This window comes from Saccostrea echinata, unplaced genomic scaffold (genome assembly GCF_033153115.1).
Source record: "Saccostrea echinata isolate AGI-Se365-2 ecotype Australia unplaced genomic scaffold, CSIRO_AGI_Sech_v1 ptg000054l, whole genome shotgun sequence".
Taxonomy (NCBI): Eukaryota; Metazoa; Mollusca; class Bivalvia; order Ostreida; family Ostreidae; genus Saccostrea; species Saccostrea echinata.
This window is the reverse complement of record NW_026889803.1, coordinates 25,260,971-25,278,677: the sequence shown is the minus strand read 5'-3', so window position 1 is coordinate 25,278,677 and position 17,707 is coordinate 25,260,971. Positions and strand designations below refer to the sequence as shown.

General features: G+C 33.9%; 1 protein-coding gene across 1 annotated transcript in view; it reads left to right on the top strand.

Moving 5' to 3' along the window:
* LOC133205686 (serine-protein kinase ATM-like) overlaps window positions 1-17,707 on the top strand; it is a 244,053-nt gene that overhangs the window by 126,717 nt on the left and 99,629 nt on the right. The window contains exon 32 of the mRNA XM_061341539.1: window positions 17,284-17,478. Within this exon, the coding sequence (XP_061197523.1) occupies window positions 17,284-17,478 (195 nt within the window). The remainder of the gene's footprint in view (window positions 1-17,283; window positions 17,479-17,707) is intronic.

Genomic DNA, 17,707 nt, shown 5'->3' with positions numbered 1-17,707 from the left:
AAATTTTATATCATGACTCCCTTTGGTCCCGCCTGCAACTCTTAAAGTATCCCGTCCCCCCAACCGCAACATCAGCCGACCCCACCCCTCAAGATCCGTACATGCTCTTTTTTCCTTAAGCAGGGGACACGGCTTCTCTGAATTAGCTTGTTAGTATAGCATTTAACTTGAGTCCTTGAAAATATTGAAAATAATTTGTCCCTGCCTTCTTCCTACGGTTTTCATTTTTTAAAATGAACATGATAAAGTAACCAATGACCAGGACTTACTCTATCCCTTCCAGGAACCATGTAAAAGCACTTACCCCACATAAATTGGTAAGAGTCATTTGTAAGAAAAACACGGATCCCTTGTGAAACATTAAGAAGCGTTATATATAAATATGAAAGAAAGCAGTTCATTCATAAGTGATTAACCCCAACCCGCCCCATTCCCGAGTAAAGATTTTTGTGTTTAATTTTATGATTTTTTTTTCTTTTGGTAGAAAGGGGTGGGGTGGGGGTGGGGGGCTTGTCAGAAATTTATTTATGTTTTCATTATCAATAAAATACAGCTACACAGATTTACTATTAATTTAACTGCTACAAGGTTCAATCTACATTTTTCTTAGTTTAGAGAAATGATAAACTTGATAAAAATGATAACTTTAAATATGATTCAGACAATTTGTATTTCTATGCAAACCCCCCCCCCCCCCCCCCCAAAAAAAAAAAATCAAAAGTATAATTTTCACTGGTCGAAAGGAATCAATTACAAAACAAAACATTTTCATTACTGACCTTAACAATTTTTTTTTATTCTTATTTTTTTTTTTTTTTTTGGATAAAAACCGTTCCCTTAAAGAAAATACTTGGATCAGGAACATTATCAATTTCTTTGTAAATGTTTTCAAAGTCATTAAATAAAAAGTTCAAATCTGAAATATACACAGATAACTTTTCTCTCTTTTTTCTGAATCAGATACAGATAAAGGCAAACAGTAGTATTAAAAAGATTGAGTTTTCTGTTACATCCCTCAGCAAAACAGGGTTTTTAGGTGTGGATTGTTTTCTACATGTAGCCTTTAAATAGAGATAAAATATACTTTTACATTCTTTAATTTTAGGATGAGGGTGTAAAGAGTATCAGTTTATATTTTAAATGTAGCAAATCCTATCAAGTGAAAACACTCATCATATAAAAATTGTAAATTATGAATGACATAAATTCTGTTCAAAACTGCATAATATGACTGCGTTGACTATTGGTTAAGGAACGACCATTTGATTCAGAAGGGGGGGGGGGGCAAATTTTTTCCGAGTCAGATTATTTATTTTCATGGAGTTGAAGGACAGATTATTTATTTCCAATATGATCCAGGACAGATTATGTATTTTTCTTCACTGAAAAAGTCTGAAAATAAAATAAACAATCCATCCCGCCCCAAGGGAAAATGCCCAAACTTTATTTGGGGGGGGGGGGGGGGGGGCATTTGTTTCCGGAATAATTTTTTTAACCCATAGTATAATAATAATACTTATTATAATATGGGTTAAAAAATTATTACCGAAACAAGTGCCTTTGGGTTGGAGGTTGTAGCACTTATCAAAGATGGATTATTTATTTTCCTTCCAGTTGAAGACAGATTATTTATTTTCAGCATTTTCAAGAACGGACTTTAGTTTCTAAAATCTGTAAACTCCCCCCCCCCCCCCCCCCCCCCCCCCCCCCCCCCCCGCATCAAATGGTCATCCCTTTAATGACAGACATCAACTTACATACATCATTCAGTATAAACTTCAACTTCCAGTTCTGTACAAACATATAAATGTAGCTTGACTTTGTTATTTAGGTAAAATCAATAGCCTAGTTCTCTCACATTATAATTCAGTTTTTTTTCCACATTTGTTTTTAAAAAGGCACTGACTTTCCAAGGCTGTATTCATTATAATATATCACTCTGACTGAGACATTGTACCTCTTCTTACAACCAATTCAATATAATTCTGATATCTCAAGTTTATCTTTTATCTCCATTTTAAAACTCCTAAGACCAGGGTTCGACACTAACTTTTTTACCTTGGTGGACCGCAGGTCCACTTGTCAAAAATTATTGGTGGACCTTCTCAAATTCTGGTGGACCTTCATAAATGTTTGAATTAATGAATGAATTCATTACACAAGGCTTGAAACTAACTTGTGTACCAAGTCCAGTCATACTAATAAAGTTTAAGTTTAACGAGTCAACTGAAACAAATCAATTAGTCAGGAGTTTTTCAACAATATTCTTTAATATATTTTCAGTATTTTAAAAAATAACACAATCTATATCTTCAAACAATTTATTATTTTAATATCATTTATTTACAATGGTAAAAACCAACATTTATTTTGCTTCCAACGGTAGATAAAGTTTTAAAATCCCTGTAATTAAGTTGTATATATGAACAAGTGAATTTTTCATATATCTATGGCTAGAACAATTTTTACTACGATGCAAAACGACAAAAGTATATGTATTTATTTATTATTTTTTAAATTATTATTTATTCAAATGTGATTTAATGAATAGCAGAAAAAAAGAAACTGCAGGTAACATGTTCACAAAATATAAATCATGCCTGTTTGAAGATCTAAAAAAATAAACAATGCATAAATGCAGCTGTCAATCAATTCTAATTATCTCCAAACCTGGCCATCAGTGTGCGTTCAGGCGTAAAGTGATTTCCTGTTACTCAGTGTACATTTCCACACCTTTCTGTGCATTAAATAAACAAAGGACAGACTGACTAATTTGGCATGAATTTTACATGCTTCTTTTTCAAGGTCCGTGTTGAATGTTCTTGCGTCTCAATGTTATTGTTATTGTAGTCATCAATATTACTTGTAAAATATATATTCAGCTAAATATTTACTTTAAACAAACTTTACCATATTTATTTATTGTAAAATACAACTATGGATGAATTAATCGTTTGATTTACGGATGTCGATTTATAGAAAAAACGGAATTTTACTGTGTATTTTTTAATACGGTGTATTTATTTTAAGTGGACCGACGGTCCACCTAGTCCAGAACATTTGGTGGACCTTCCAATTTTTTGGTGGACTCGGGCCGCCGGTCCACCGTTAGTGTCGAACCCTGAAGACCTTGAGGCTTAGGCTTCAATATCATGAATGTGCACAGAGCTGATTTCCTGTACCATGTGGTCTTTTACATTTCGCCACTGTTCACTCAACAAAATTATTCTTTTGCATGCAGGAAATAAACAAAGAGGTTAAAATTTGTATGCACATTAAATAAACAGAAAAAACCACTTGAATTTACTTGAAATCCAGGATACATGTTGATAATGTAAACAACTTCCAGTCAGTTTTGTCCAATGATTTTTTTATCTCTCGCACTAAAGAGCTCACAATTATCAAAGGGGGATAATTCAATTTTTAAATGAATGTCTGCTATTTTAATCATAGATTTCTTATATTTATAGACTGAATACCAACAATGTTTTTAATGGCCTTTAAAAATCAGATGTCATACTTTTTATTTCTGTGAGTAACATGAATTGAAGTAGCCGCATTTCATTGATTGCCATTCCCAAAAATTGCATTTTTTCAGAAAAAATCAACTTTAGACACCGTTTCCATGGTAACTACTCAACATTCATATGATCTAACAATATTTTTTGGAGTAGTTTATGAGGTGGTAAATTCTAGCCAAATTTGAAAAAAATCTGTGACTATGCGTGCCACAAAAGTTTAAGTGGTTACAGAGAATGGCTATTAATACACAACAAAAATTGCCACTTTTCTTAACACGTCCAGAAATTTGAAGTTTTGATAACTTTGAGATGAAATAAGATTTTTATTATATTTTAGTATGAAATGCTATAGCAACATATAAGTCATGAAATTATACAGAAAATTTGAGAAAATATTAACTTCAAATCTGTGTCCAGGCACCTTTAAGGAAGATAAACTTGCATTGAAATAATACAAAATAAAATTACTTTTCATTTGGAATTGCTTCCCATCCCATTGAAATGACCCCTTGAAGTTCTGAAAAAATTTTATTGGCCAAAAATAAGATTTTTAATGGACAATTCTTGTCCTCTTATCACATGCACCATGTGCACTGAACACTTAATGATGTCAGATGTACAGATCTGTGCAAAGACAGGGTTCTTGGTTGATGGAAAATACTTTTTGCGGAAAGTCAGAAAAAAAATGCATTCCTGTTTATTGAGATTTTTTGACTAAACTATGATAACAAAAGCATGTGGCAGAGGAATGTGCAAACATCTATTAATAACATCTTTAATGGCGGCGTAACAGAGATAATGACTATACAGCTCAAATTTATTGTAAATGGCTATTTTAGTATAATTTAACTATCAACATGTTATAAGTACACCTTTACATTCCATATATTTCCTAAGGTTTAAATGTAGCGGTAAACAAGAAGAAATCAGCTTTGTCTCTGCGTAATACAGTACCCGAAACGTTCTACTTTCCCATTTTTCCGTTCACTCACTGTTCAGCGTGCGTTCACAGTTTTGCGTTCACCGTTCACAAAGCGTTTAGCATTTGCTCTTTGTTCGTTCACTTTGCGTTCACTTATCGTTCAATCTTCAGTGTCATTCGGAACTCCAAAGTAAAAGGACTTATCTTTTTGTTAGTAAGGATTTACAGCTTTTTTAATTTAATAATTAACATATCGTGTTTAAAGAATCATTATCTCATGAGAAAAAAATTATCCACAATATTCTTACTTGTTATTTTTTTATTATTCTAATTAAGTTGTGAGATAATTTACTCTGGAAAATAAATGTTGTTATAAGTATGTACCTATGTAGAACGATAATGAAAAATTAAATTTAGATACGGACAATATTTAGAAACTTCAAGCACTGCAACATTTTGCTGTTATGTTAAAGATGACAAATCATTAATGAATTTACAAACTGCAGCAAAATTACGAAAATATTTATTTCTAACATATTTTTTTTTTCAATTACTACAGATATACATGATAGAACTAGTTCTGAGAATTATTAGCTCACCTGAGCCGAAGGCTCAAGTGAGCTTTTCGGATTGATATTTGTTCATTGTCTGTAGTCGTTGTCGTTGTCGTAAGCTTTTCAAAGAGCTAAGTCCATGAAGCATCAAAAACGGCCTCATCTCAAAAATTAATGCTATGTTTATTATAGATAATGTAGAATTTTCACTTTTCATAACCATTTTCCTTTTTTCAATATCTATTATACTTTTTGAATAATAGATATTGCAATATGGCAGTGTTTTGATAGACAAATGCAATAGGAACGTCATTTTTTAGGTCACCTGAGTTTACTCAGGTGACCTATTGCTATCTGTTTTCGTCCGTCGTCGTGCGTCGTCCGTCGTGCGTTAACATTTGAACATTTTCAGCTTCTTCTCTGGAACCACTGAACCAATTTCAACCAAATTTGGCACATAGCATCTATATGTAAAGGGGAGTAAAAATTGTGAAATTCATGACCCCTATCCCCCTGGGGCCTGAGGGGTGGGGCTAAAACCATCAGAATTAATGCAATCTTTAAAAATCTTCTTCTTTACTCCTGGGCATCAAGCAGGCAAACTGTTGGCATGAATGTAATAAGCATTGAGCCCTCTACCTAAATTGTGAAATTTATGGCCCCAGGGTCAGGGGTTCTAGTGCTAGGGTGGGGCTCTGTTGAATATGTAGTGAAAAGCATTATTCTTAAAAAATCTTCTCCTCTGCTCTTGGGTATTTAGAAAACAAACAATATGCATAGTTATGATGAGGAAAGGTGTCTCTTCTAAAATTGTGAATTTCATGGCCCCTGGGTCAGGGGTTCTTGTGTTAGGGCGGGTATCTAAGATTATATAGTGAAAATGCATTATTTATTCAAAAATCTTCTCCTCTGCTCCTGGGTATTAAGCCGATGAACTAAGTACATAGTTATGATGAGAAAGAGTGCCTCTTCCAAAATTGTGAATTTCATGGCCCAGGGGTCAGGGGTTCTGGTGTTAGGGTGGGGCTCTGTTGAATATATAGTGATAATGCATTATTTCTTTAAAAAGCTTCTTCTGTGCTCTTGGATATTATGAAAACAAAATAAATACATAGTTATGATGATGAAAGGTGCCTCTTCCAAAATTGTGAATTTCATGGCCCCAGGGTCAGGGGTTCTGGTGTTAGGGCAGCGTTCTGTTGAATATACATGTATAGTGAAAATGCATTATTTCTTTTAAAAATCTTCTCTGATCCAGGGCAAACAAACTGAAGGCATAGTTATGATGAATAAGGGTGCCTATTCCTATGTTGTGAATTTCATGGCCCCCTGGTCAGGGGTTCTGGTTTTAGGGTGGGGCTCTAATGATTACATAGTAAAAATGCAATAATTCTTCGACAATCTTCTCCTTTTCTCCTGGGTAATAAGCCGATGAACTAAGAGTATAGTTATGATATGTAAGGGTGCCTGTTCCAAATTTGTGAAATTCATGGCCCCTAGGTCAGGAGTTCTGGTGTTAGGGTGGGGCTCTGTTGAATATATAGTGATAATGCATTATTTCTTTAAAAATCTTTTTCTTTGATCCTGGGTATTTAACAAACAAACTGATGCATAGTTATGATGAGTAAAGGTGCCTCTTCCAAAATTATGAATTTCATGGCCCCTGGGTCAGGGGTTCTGGTGTTAGGGTGGGGCTCTAATGATTACATAGTAAAAATGCAATAATTCTTTGAAAATCTTCTTCTTTTCTCCTGGGTATTAAGCTGATGAACTAAGAGTATTGTTATGATATGTAAGGATGCCTCTTCCAAAATTGTGAATTTTATGGCCCCTGCATCATGGTTCTGGTGTTAGGGCAGAGCTCTAATGATTACATAGTGAAAATGCATTAATTCTTTGATAATCCTCTGCTCTCTTTCTGGGTATTAAGTAAGCTTACTAAATACAAAATTATGATGAGCAAGTGTGCCTCTTTCAAAATTGTGAATTTCATGGCCTCTGGTTTAAAACATGAATCCATTGTGCCGAAGTTGTTGCATGATACTCAGGTGACCTATAAGGCCCGTGGGCCTCTTGTTGTAATGTAACGTCACGTCTAAGAGCGATAGAAATGACTCAAAGTTTGCAATTTCAATGTAGCAATATACGAATTTAAGACTTGAAATTGAATAATTGGAAATAGATTTTTATTTAATCAACATCATTTAATTAAGAACCATAATTTTAAAAAAAAAAAAGCAGATAAAAGTGTTCATTTGATATACCAGTCAATTCTCACTGGATAGAATTGAAAAAAAAAATCTTTTCAATGGAAAATGACTTCAACTGTGGTATTTTTAGATCAATGAAATAGTAAATATTTGAGCTTTTAAAAATCTATATCTAAATAAATTATCATAGAAAAAGTAGTCAACAGAAGTTAAAAGAATGTATTTCCTAAACATTTGTAACAATAAATTGAACATCTCATCGTTTTAGTTCATGTAACAGAGAAATCGAAAGGAGTTTTGTAAAATACGGAACTCATTCAAAACTTGCTATTCCTAAATACAAAATTTTGTGGAAATAATTAAATTATATTTAAAAGAAAATCACTTAAAAACAAAAATGTTAAACTGCTTAAAAATTGAAGATCTATGCTATTGACTTAGATGAATTTGCGAGAATTCCCCACATTCCATCAAAGAATAAACAGAGTATATATGTATATCAACTGAAATATAAATATAGGTATTACCCGATTTGTTGTTCGAAACACATGTACATGTATATATTTACTGCAAGAAATAAAGGTAGAAATTTGTGTTATACTTGATTAAAATTTTGAATGTATAAACAAAGAGTACATGTAACATCAAGATAAATTCTTACATCTATACTGTTAAACAAATTTGATGAATACGCATGCGAGATATATCCGCGAGATTTGCACGTACCCCAAGCTCACAGGCACTTGGGGTATGGAAACCCCCCTCCCCCCTTTTCCATTTTTTTTTCTTTTTAAATCTGGGGTTGAGTCACCTTTTTCCTATTTTTGTATTCTAATATGCACTGGAAATAGATTGGGGGGGGGGGGGTTCCATACCCCAAGTGCCTGTGCCCAAGCTCGCGGATATTTATCTTCACGAACCAGCCAATCGCTAGGCCATATTTTATTCCCGTAAAATAATATTTGTATGCAGTACGGTGATTTGTGGCGTGTTGTAAAGTGGAGATAAATAAATATTGTTTCTGTTTTTCTTCTCAAAACTTATCATTACCTATTTACCTATAAATGTAATAAATTTAGTATGTTTTATTGATGTATTGGCTAACATTCACTACTTTCAATTTCATTTTCACATTTTGATTTTCATGTGAATAAATAGAGCAGTATTGCGTTTGTAATTCTCTTATACGTGAAGATAGGAAGTGAGATACATATATACAGATATTAATATTTTGCAATTACTCAGCATAAGATTGATTTTACACGAACAAGGACTTGCTAATACTAATACATGTAAGGCCTTACGACAGTCAGTATGAGAGGAAAGGGTAAAATGCTCACTTTTATTCTTGAAATAGAGAATATTTCTGTAGAAAGAAGTGTCAGAAATAAAGGGGGGGGGGGGGGCACTTTCAGTGTGGCAAAAATAGTTTGACAAGCGTTCAAGAAAAAAAAAAATTCCAAGATTTTTTTTTAATACATATTCTATTGGACATTGACATTTTAGCACATAGCACTATTAACAAACACATCCTTTCTCCCTGTTTCCAGTACTTAGATTTTATAGTCATGAATCCTAGTTTTAGATAATTCCAATACTTCAAATTAATGTTGATATAATTGCATGTAATGCTATTATAATTTATGTTAAAGCAAAGCCCACAACCTTCTCATCGTGAAGTAGGAAACATCTTATCTCAGTAGCGGATTCAGCAAAACTCTATTATTATTATTCAGATATTAAATGTAAAGGAAGAAATAGACCCCTTTTTTCCCACCACCACCCCAAAGGATACAGAAGTTCACTGGAGTTGGTAAGAAGATTATTCTCCGTAAAAGTGAACCCCCTCACCCCACATTATACGGGAACATTTTAAGGACATACGCAACGTACCTTACCTGCTGATAATTTTTCAAGAAATTCTTAAAGATTATAGTGCCAATAGATGTTCGTAGACAAAAAATCAGCATGCATTACCAGGGGTTTTGAAAAAGATATCAATTGATGAAAATTCTTGTATAATTCAAAAAAAAAAAATATACAAAAATTACTAAACGTATATTCTAGATGTTTTGTTTATCTAAACTTGTTTTAGAAGAAGTGTACAATAGCATATATAGACAATAAAATGTAGCACATATAGTTCCTTTAAGTATTGGAACTCTTCAACTCCAGGGAAAAAGACAATAAAGTTTAAATTACGTTGCGTATGTCCTTAAAATCTTTCTCTTCATTGATTAAAATATTTCAAATAATATAAGGAGAAAAATATATTCCCTTATGCACACTCCCTTTCATAAAGTTAATTTTATGTATACATGTACTTCTTAAAGTTAGATACTTCCGAAGATAGTCCACTAATTGCATAGCTAAAAGTTTGCCGGAATCTTACTGATGATAATCAAAGTGAAACCTTGCATGTTACTTGTGGGTGGTCGGAGCCCGGGGCCGGGATTGTGAAGGTACACAGAGGAAAGCAAATACGCGAAACCCTATATAGAGTGCAGAAAGAGCAGATGTGGAACTACTTATTTTATTCAAAAATGTTAGCCGTAAAATATCTATATTACAGAATCCCCCCCCCCCCCCCATAATAAATAATGTCAAGGGTCATATATGTAAAATATGCATCTTGTTTCTGGAAACATATTTGAAATGTGTTGAAACCAGACAGCATCCTTTCTTAAGAAGGGTGAACGTTACTTTTTACGTTTTTATGCAGGTGCATAAGAATTATCACACGGGCTTTTTTAATGAAATGATTGGCATGAAGTTACAAAAATAAAGATTGATTGCTGCTACATGTAGATATAAATATTGTATGTATCGACATGAGGATTCATTAAAGCCGGACATGTGCATTTGACGGATCAGCACACGAGTTCTGTTTTGGATCCAGTTTTCAGAGATATTTCTAATTATCTCAATGCTAAATTTCTAATGATATCTTTTTTAGATAATTTTCCGGTTTCTAATTAAATGTATTTAACAAAACAACTAAAATTAGGTCCATAAAAAGCCTTCAATTTTTTTTTTTTTCATGATAAGCATTTTAACCACAATATTGGTTGCATGTATCTTCTATGACGTCAAAAATGACCTATAACGAGTAACGTCATGTACAACATACATGATCATAATATACACCTATGCTTTTTTTCCAAATATGATTTCAGAAAATGTGATTTTTAGATTCTTTACCACATTTAGTGTCTTAAAAACGAACAATCGACTGCTTTTCTATAGCCTTGTGTTTTATCTATGGACCTTTAGTGTAATATGAGCCACCCATTAGCAATTTTCGAAAGCATCAAAATTCAAAAGTAATGTCAAATTTCGTATTTGTCAAAGCACGAACAACGCTAATAATTGACATAAAGATTTGTATTTGTGGTATTTATACATATAGTAAGTATGAAAGTTGTTCTTGCTCGTCACCCGATCTAAGTTTGGGAAAAAAAACTGTTGATAAATCGGCATTTTTAATGCTTTTTAGAAACCAGCATATATTCCAATCGTTTGATATGCCTAATGACACCTTATTTATCATTTTTTTTACATGTGGGATATGAGTGCGTTTCCACTTACATTATCAATATATACACATCTCATGAATTGATCCTATAAGTTTGTGTAAAACACGAAGACACATATGATGGATCATGGCCATAGCAATTTTCACACGCACTGAAATTTTATTTTATTTTTTTTCAACATGAGCACACTCGTTACCACAAAATATTTTCATTGAAAAATGTTTCTCAAATAGTTATTATTCTTTTTCTGTTTTAATATTTTGCGGTAACGAGTGTGCTGTATGTGTAAATCACGATTAATTGTATAAAATTTGGCATTTTCCCGGAAAACCTCGAACCACGGTGAGGTTTAGAATTTAGTTTGACATAATAAATATCCGGTTTTGACGGAAATGCTGTACATGTGAAATGTGTTAATGCTCTTGGATGAGAATTATCAAAAATATAAATTCTGAAGCCCTCTTAATTTTTTTCATATTTACTAGGCCAAATAAGGCATATTGTGGGATGAGTTCTTTTCATCTTCTTCTCAAGAACCACTGGGCCAATTTCAACCAAACTTGCCACAAAGTATCCTTGGGTAAAGGGGATTCAAGTTTGTTCAAATGAAGGGCCACGCCTTCTTCCAAGGGGAGATAATTATGAATTCATGAAAAATTAATGGCATCATTTAAAAATCTTCTCAAAAACCACTGTGCTTGAAAATATGAAACTTATATGGAAGCATCCTTGGGTAATGTAGATTCAAGTTTGTTAAAATCATGACCCCCGGGGGTAGGGTGGGGCTACAATGGGGGAGCAAAGTTTTACGTAGGAAAATATAGGAAAAATCCTTAAAAATCTTCTTCTCAAGAACAGCAAAGCCATGATGGGTCATATTTATATGGAAGCATCCTCAGATAGTGAAGATTCAAGTTTGTTCCAGTCATGACCCCCAGGGGTAGGGTGGGGCCACCATGGGCAATCAAAGTTTTACATAAGAAAACATAGGAGAAATCTTTAAAAATATTCTTCTCAAGAACAGCAAACCCATGATTGGTCATATTTATATGGAAGCATCCTCAGGTAGTGTAGATTCAAGTTTGTTCAAATCATAACCCCCTGTGAAAGGTGGGGTCACAATGAGCGATCATAGTTTTACATAGAAATATATAGGAAAAATCTTTAAAAATCTTCTTAAGAACAGCAAACCCATGATGGGTCATATTTATATGGAAGAATCCTCAGGTAGTGTAGATTCAAGTTTGTTCTAGTCATGACCCCCAGTGGTAGGGTGGGGCCACAATGGGTGATCAAAGTTTTGCATAAGAAAACATAGGAAAAAATCTTTAAAAATCTTCTTCTCAAGAACAGCAGAGCCATGATTGGTCATATTTATATGGAAGCATCCTCAAGTAGTGTAGATTCAAGTTTGTTCAAATCATGACCCCCAGTGGTAGGGTGGGGCCACAATGGGTGATCAAAGATTTACATAGGAATATATAGGGAACATCTTTAAAAATCTTCTTCTCAAGAACAGCAAAGCCATGATAAGTCATATTTAAATAGGTAATGTAGATTCAAATTTGTACAAATCATGATCCCCTGGAGAATAGAGGGGCCATAACAGGGGATCATACAAAGGAATACAAAGGATATATCAATCAAAATTTTCTTCTTAAGAACAGCAAAGCCATTATTTGTCATATTAATTCAAAAGCATCCCTATGAAGTTTAGATTCAAGTTATTTCAAATACCCCCCCCCCCCCCCCCCCCCCAACCAGTTTTATATTTAAACTTTTCAAGACTGAACTGATTTCTGCTTTTTCCTAGCCAGAGTGCTCAAGTGAGCGATGTGGCCTCTGGGCCTCTTGTACATAGTACTGCGGATATCCTGTTAATTAAATATCTTTGGAGCGAATTGAATTGATAGTGTGGTTAAAAAATATTTGCTTAAAATGTAATACATTACAGGATTTTCTCTGCTATAATATATAAAGTGTATAGTTATAGAGAAAACAAATTTCTTCCTTCACTGTAACTTTATGTTTGCCATTAGATATGATTAAGAGCCCCCCCCCCCCCCCCCCCCCAAAAAAAAAAAATCGGTTACTTAATATTTCTAGTATATTTTAATTAACATTTAAAAAGAAGTTAATGTGTTTAGTAGCACAAAAATTGCAGTCTCAAAACAACATGCATCAAAAAAGTTATTAAACAATAGTAGTTCAAAATATACACGTGTTGGCGGTGGTATTTTAAATTGGCAGAGAGTATGTTTCAAATTCAAGTGTTAATGCCCAATGTATTTTATTTATTTATATTTTTTTTTTTATCGAAATGTTGGAATCAAATCTAAAAATGATTAAAAATAAATGTTAAAAATTGTTGGAAATACTAGCACTTCGTCTTCGATGTGACGAGACTTACACACCTGCACAGTGTTGAATGATTTTGATTGACAGGACAAGCACATGGACTTCATTTGAACTTGAAGCAGGAAAATTAAAAGAAAAACGAGTATGACTGTCAAACAAATGGATTTGTGGATTAAAAAAAGTTACTTCCATTGCCTGATAAATTTAGAAAAAAAGAATTTGTTGTTTGATATAGGTACAAACATTTGGTGAAGCCTGGAAAGGGGGGGGGGGGGCAAAAACGGAATCTCTCTCTCTCTCTCTCATTTGTCTGTGAATATGCCTCTTTGTATTATGTTGTCTGAGTATAATCACGGGGAAAATGTCTACAGGTAGATGTAGAAGTCTTCTCAATAAATCATCATAAAAAATAGAAATGACACATTAATATATTATTGCATTAAGAATTTAAAATGCAAGTGTATTAATGGAAATACGTCCACAGAACTTTGTTAATTTTTTTCATTATTTTACACGGAATTGCCTTGGCACGGAAATATATGAATGGATGTTACAACCGTTGTAATTCATTCTTTAAGTCAGAAGTTTTCTCTTATTTGTAATGGTTATTTATATCAAATAAGAATAGACATATTTATTTTCCAACAAAAATAATTTATCTTTTATACTACAGCGTTCGGTAACAATTACAATGTTTTACAGTGATAAAAATTGTGTGATTAAAAAGTTGAATTTAAACATCAAACAAGAAAGATACTCAATGTGCATGTATCGTCTTTCTTAAGAAAATTTGTAGCATTTATTTATTTAATCATTGATTTGTTTATTTATCTATAATTTATTTTTTGACACCTGACATTAGAATACAATAGAATGGTTTCAATGCAAGGAAAAGATCAGAAGCATTCCGAATAAATCGTTCATCTTGCGTTCACTGTTTGTTCACCATTCACTTTGAGTTCGCATTTGCGCTCCGTTCGCGTTCTGCGTTCGCTCACCGTTCAACGTTCACACATCGTTCACCAAGTTGCATTCAGCGTTCACACATCGTTCACTCACCGTTTGCTCTGCGTTCATTCACTGTTCGTTCAGCGTTCGCTCACCGTTCAAGTGGGAAAGTAGAACGTTTCAGGGACTGTACTACGGTATGTCTGTATGAGAGGGAAATACTACAGTATGTCTGTATGATAGGGTAATACTACGGTATGTCTGTATGATAGTTGTGCTTCACCTGAAAGAAAAACTTCAAAATCCTATAATGGTATACAATACGCACCCCTTTCTTGCAAAATAATATTCTAGGGAGAAAAGTGTGCATTATATTCAGCAAAATACAGTACATCAAAAGACTAACATCAGAACATATGCTAAAAATTCATGTCATCAAGTTTATTATTCCAACCTGTGCATTGAATTGTCTTACAAGATTTAACAATGAGGACCAATTTACAGTCAATTCAATCAAGTCTGAGGTATATTACAAATAATGATTTCTATTTTCTTTTGCTAATGTTTTTGATAGTTACTTAATATATTTCACCTTAATTGTAATAGAAGTAATGACATCAAGTTCCTGTGGTTTTTCACTTAAAAAATTTTATCATGGTCTGTGTAATGTTTTTAACTCTTCTGAACCAAAGCCTCAAAGAGTTGATGCTATGTCCATTTGTGTGGTGTGCGTAAACTTTTTAGAATATGGGCCATAACTGAAGAACCCCTTGGCCAATTATTGTGAAATTTGTCACAGGGTACCCTTGGCCCAAGGGCTTCCATTTATACTAAAACTATGGTTGTGACCCTTAAACAAGGGGAGATAATTAGGAAAATAGAAACAAAAGTACTGGTTGCTAAAAAATCTTCTTCTCAAGAACCACTGGGCAGATTATCACCAAACTTACACAAAAGGATGAGGATATGTTGTAGATTAAAAATTGTTCAAGGCATCACCCTAGGGCAAAGGTTGTGGTCTCAAGGTCACTTCAAAGTTGACCAAAAATTACATTTTATTAAAATGTTGATATTTTGCTTACTATAAGGACTAGGATCATCAAATCTTGTCAGTTGATGCATCTAAGGACCTCATATTATGTTGACTCAAAAGTAGGTCAAGGTGACCTACTTTTTAGCTCACCTGAGCCGAAGGCTCAAGTGAGCTTTTCTGATTGAAATTTGTCTGTTGTCTGTCGTTGTCGGTGGCAGCGTTGTAAACTTTTCACAATTTTATCTTCTTCTCCAGTACCACTGGGCCAATTTCAACCAAACTTGGCACAAAGTATCCTTGGGTAAAGGGGATTCAAGTTTGTTCAAATGGAGGGCCACATCCTTTTTCAAGGGGAGATAATTACAAATTAGTGAAAAATTAATGGCATCTTTTAAAAATCTTCTTCTCATCAACCACTAGACCAGAAAAGATGAAACTTTTGTGGAATCATCCTCAGGTAGTGTAGATTCAAATTTGTTCAAATCATTACCCCCGGGGGTAGGGTGAGGCCAAAGTGGACGATCAAAGTTTTACATATGACCATAGAGGAAAAATCTGCAAGAATCTTGTTCTCAACAACAACAAAGTTATGATTGGCCATATTTATATGGATGCATCCTCAGGTAGTGTAAATTCAAGTTTTTTCAAATTATTACCCCTGGGGGGTAGGGTGGGGCACAATGGATGAGCAAAGTTTTACATAGGAGTATATAGGAAAAATCTTCTTCTCATGAACAGCAAAGCCATGATTGGTCATTATCTATTTGGAAGCATCCTCAGGTAGTGTAGATTCAGATTTGTTCAAATCATGACCCCCAGGGATAGGGGGGACCACAATGAAAGTTAAAACTTGTAGGAAAAAAGCCACAATTCGGCAAAGAAATGTGTAAGCATCCTTAGTGTAGATTCAAGTCTGTTCAAATCACCCCCCCACCCTTTTTTAGGGGTAGGTCAGGGCCACTTATGCATTTATACTTTTTAAAAATGAACTAATTTCTGCTTTTTTTCCTAGCCACAGTGCTCAGGTGAGCGATATGCCCATGGGCCTCTTGTTAAATTTTGCGGCCATTCTTTTTCAAAATGATTTAGAGGCATATTTTGAACAATTTAAGGCCTATGATCATCAAACTTTGTCAGTTGATGTATCTTGGGTCCTCGAAGTACGTCAATTAAAAAGTAGGTCACCTTGACCTACTTTTTGAATTTTATGGCTAATCTTTTTCAACAATTAAGGTCATAAATTCAAATACTGAGAGGTTTAGAATCATTAAATCTTGTAAGATGATGCATCTTGGGGCCATAAAACCTATTTATTAAAAAGTAATTCACCATGACCTACTTTTTGAACTTTGCAAGGATTCGATTTCAAAGCGTTTAAGAGGCATAATTTGGACATTTTAAGGCATATGATCATAAAACTTGGTAAGTTGATGCATCTTGGGTCCTTGAAAAACGTCAACTGAAAAGTAGGTTTCTGTGACCTACTTTTCAATTTATATGACTATAATTAAATATTTTGAGTACTATTTGGCTTAGAATCATCAAACTTTGTCAGTTGATGCCTCTTGGGTCATCGGATTAGGTTGACTGAAAAGTAGATCACTGTGACCTACTTTTGAAAATTTATGGGTTTAATTAAATATTTCAGGTACTAATTGGCTTAGAATCATCAAACTTTGTCAGTTGATGCATCTTGGGTCCGCAGAGTTAGTCGACTGATATGGAGGTCACTGTGACCTATTTTTGAAATTTTATGGCTTTATTTAGATATATCAGGTATTTATTGGCTTAGAATCATCAAATTTTTGTCAGTTGATGCATCTTAGGTCCTCAAAGTATGTCATCTGAAAAGTAGGTCACTGTGACCTACATTTGAAATTTTATGGTTATAATATTAAGAATATTTTAGGTATTAATTGGCTTAGAATCATCAAACTTACTTGATACATCCTGGGTCCTTAGAGAATGACAAGTGATAAGTAGGTCACCATGACCTACTCTCAGGTACTAATTGGCTTAGAATCATCTTGGGTTCTCAGATTGTTTCATCTAAAATGTAGGTCATGATGACCTACCTTGGAATTTCAAGGCTTTATCTAAATATACAGGATACATAGAGGCTTCAAATAGAAGTGATAGGTTGTACAGTTTATCAGAAGAACTATTCAAGGCCCTTGGGCCTCTTGTTTTTTTTCTTTCAGGCTAAAGCCTTGTGTGAGGAGCTACCAGAATTGAATTACAATGAGTCTCTAGGTGCCATAAACCAGGACGAACTTTGGTGGGAAACTGCAGTATCTCACAAAGTCTGGGTTATTAGATTGACCTCTGCTATTTTGACCAGTGGTGCTGTCAACAATAGTCTGTTGTGTTGCCTGAAGCCCATTTGTCTTCTGAGAGTAAGTGGCCCAGGGCATGATTAAAAGATCATTGTCTGAGGAAAAACTTAATTTAGATAGGTGGAGGGGGGTCAAGAGCCCCAAAAGTTTTTGCTGTCAAACATTGATAATTATATTTATCAGATTTGAAATTATTGTTGTTTGAAACATGTACCCTCCTTTTATGAACAAACAAAAGAAACATAAGCTATTTGTAGTGTAATAAATACCTATGCCTAGTAATCAAATG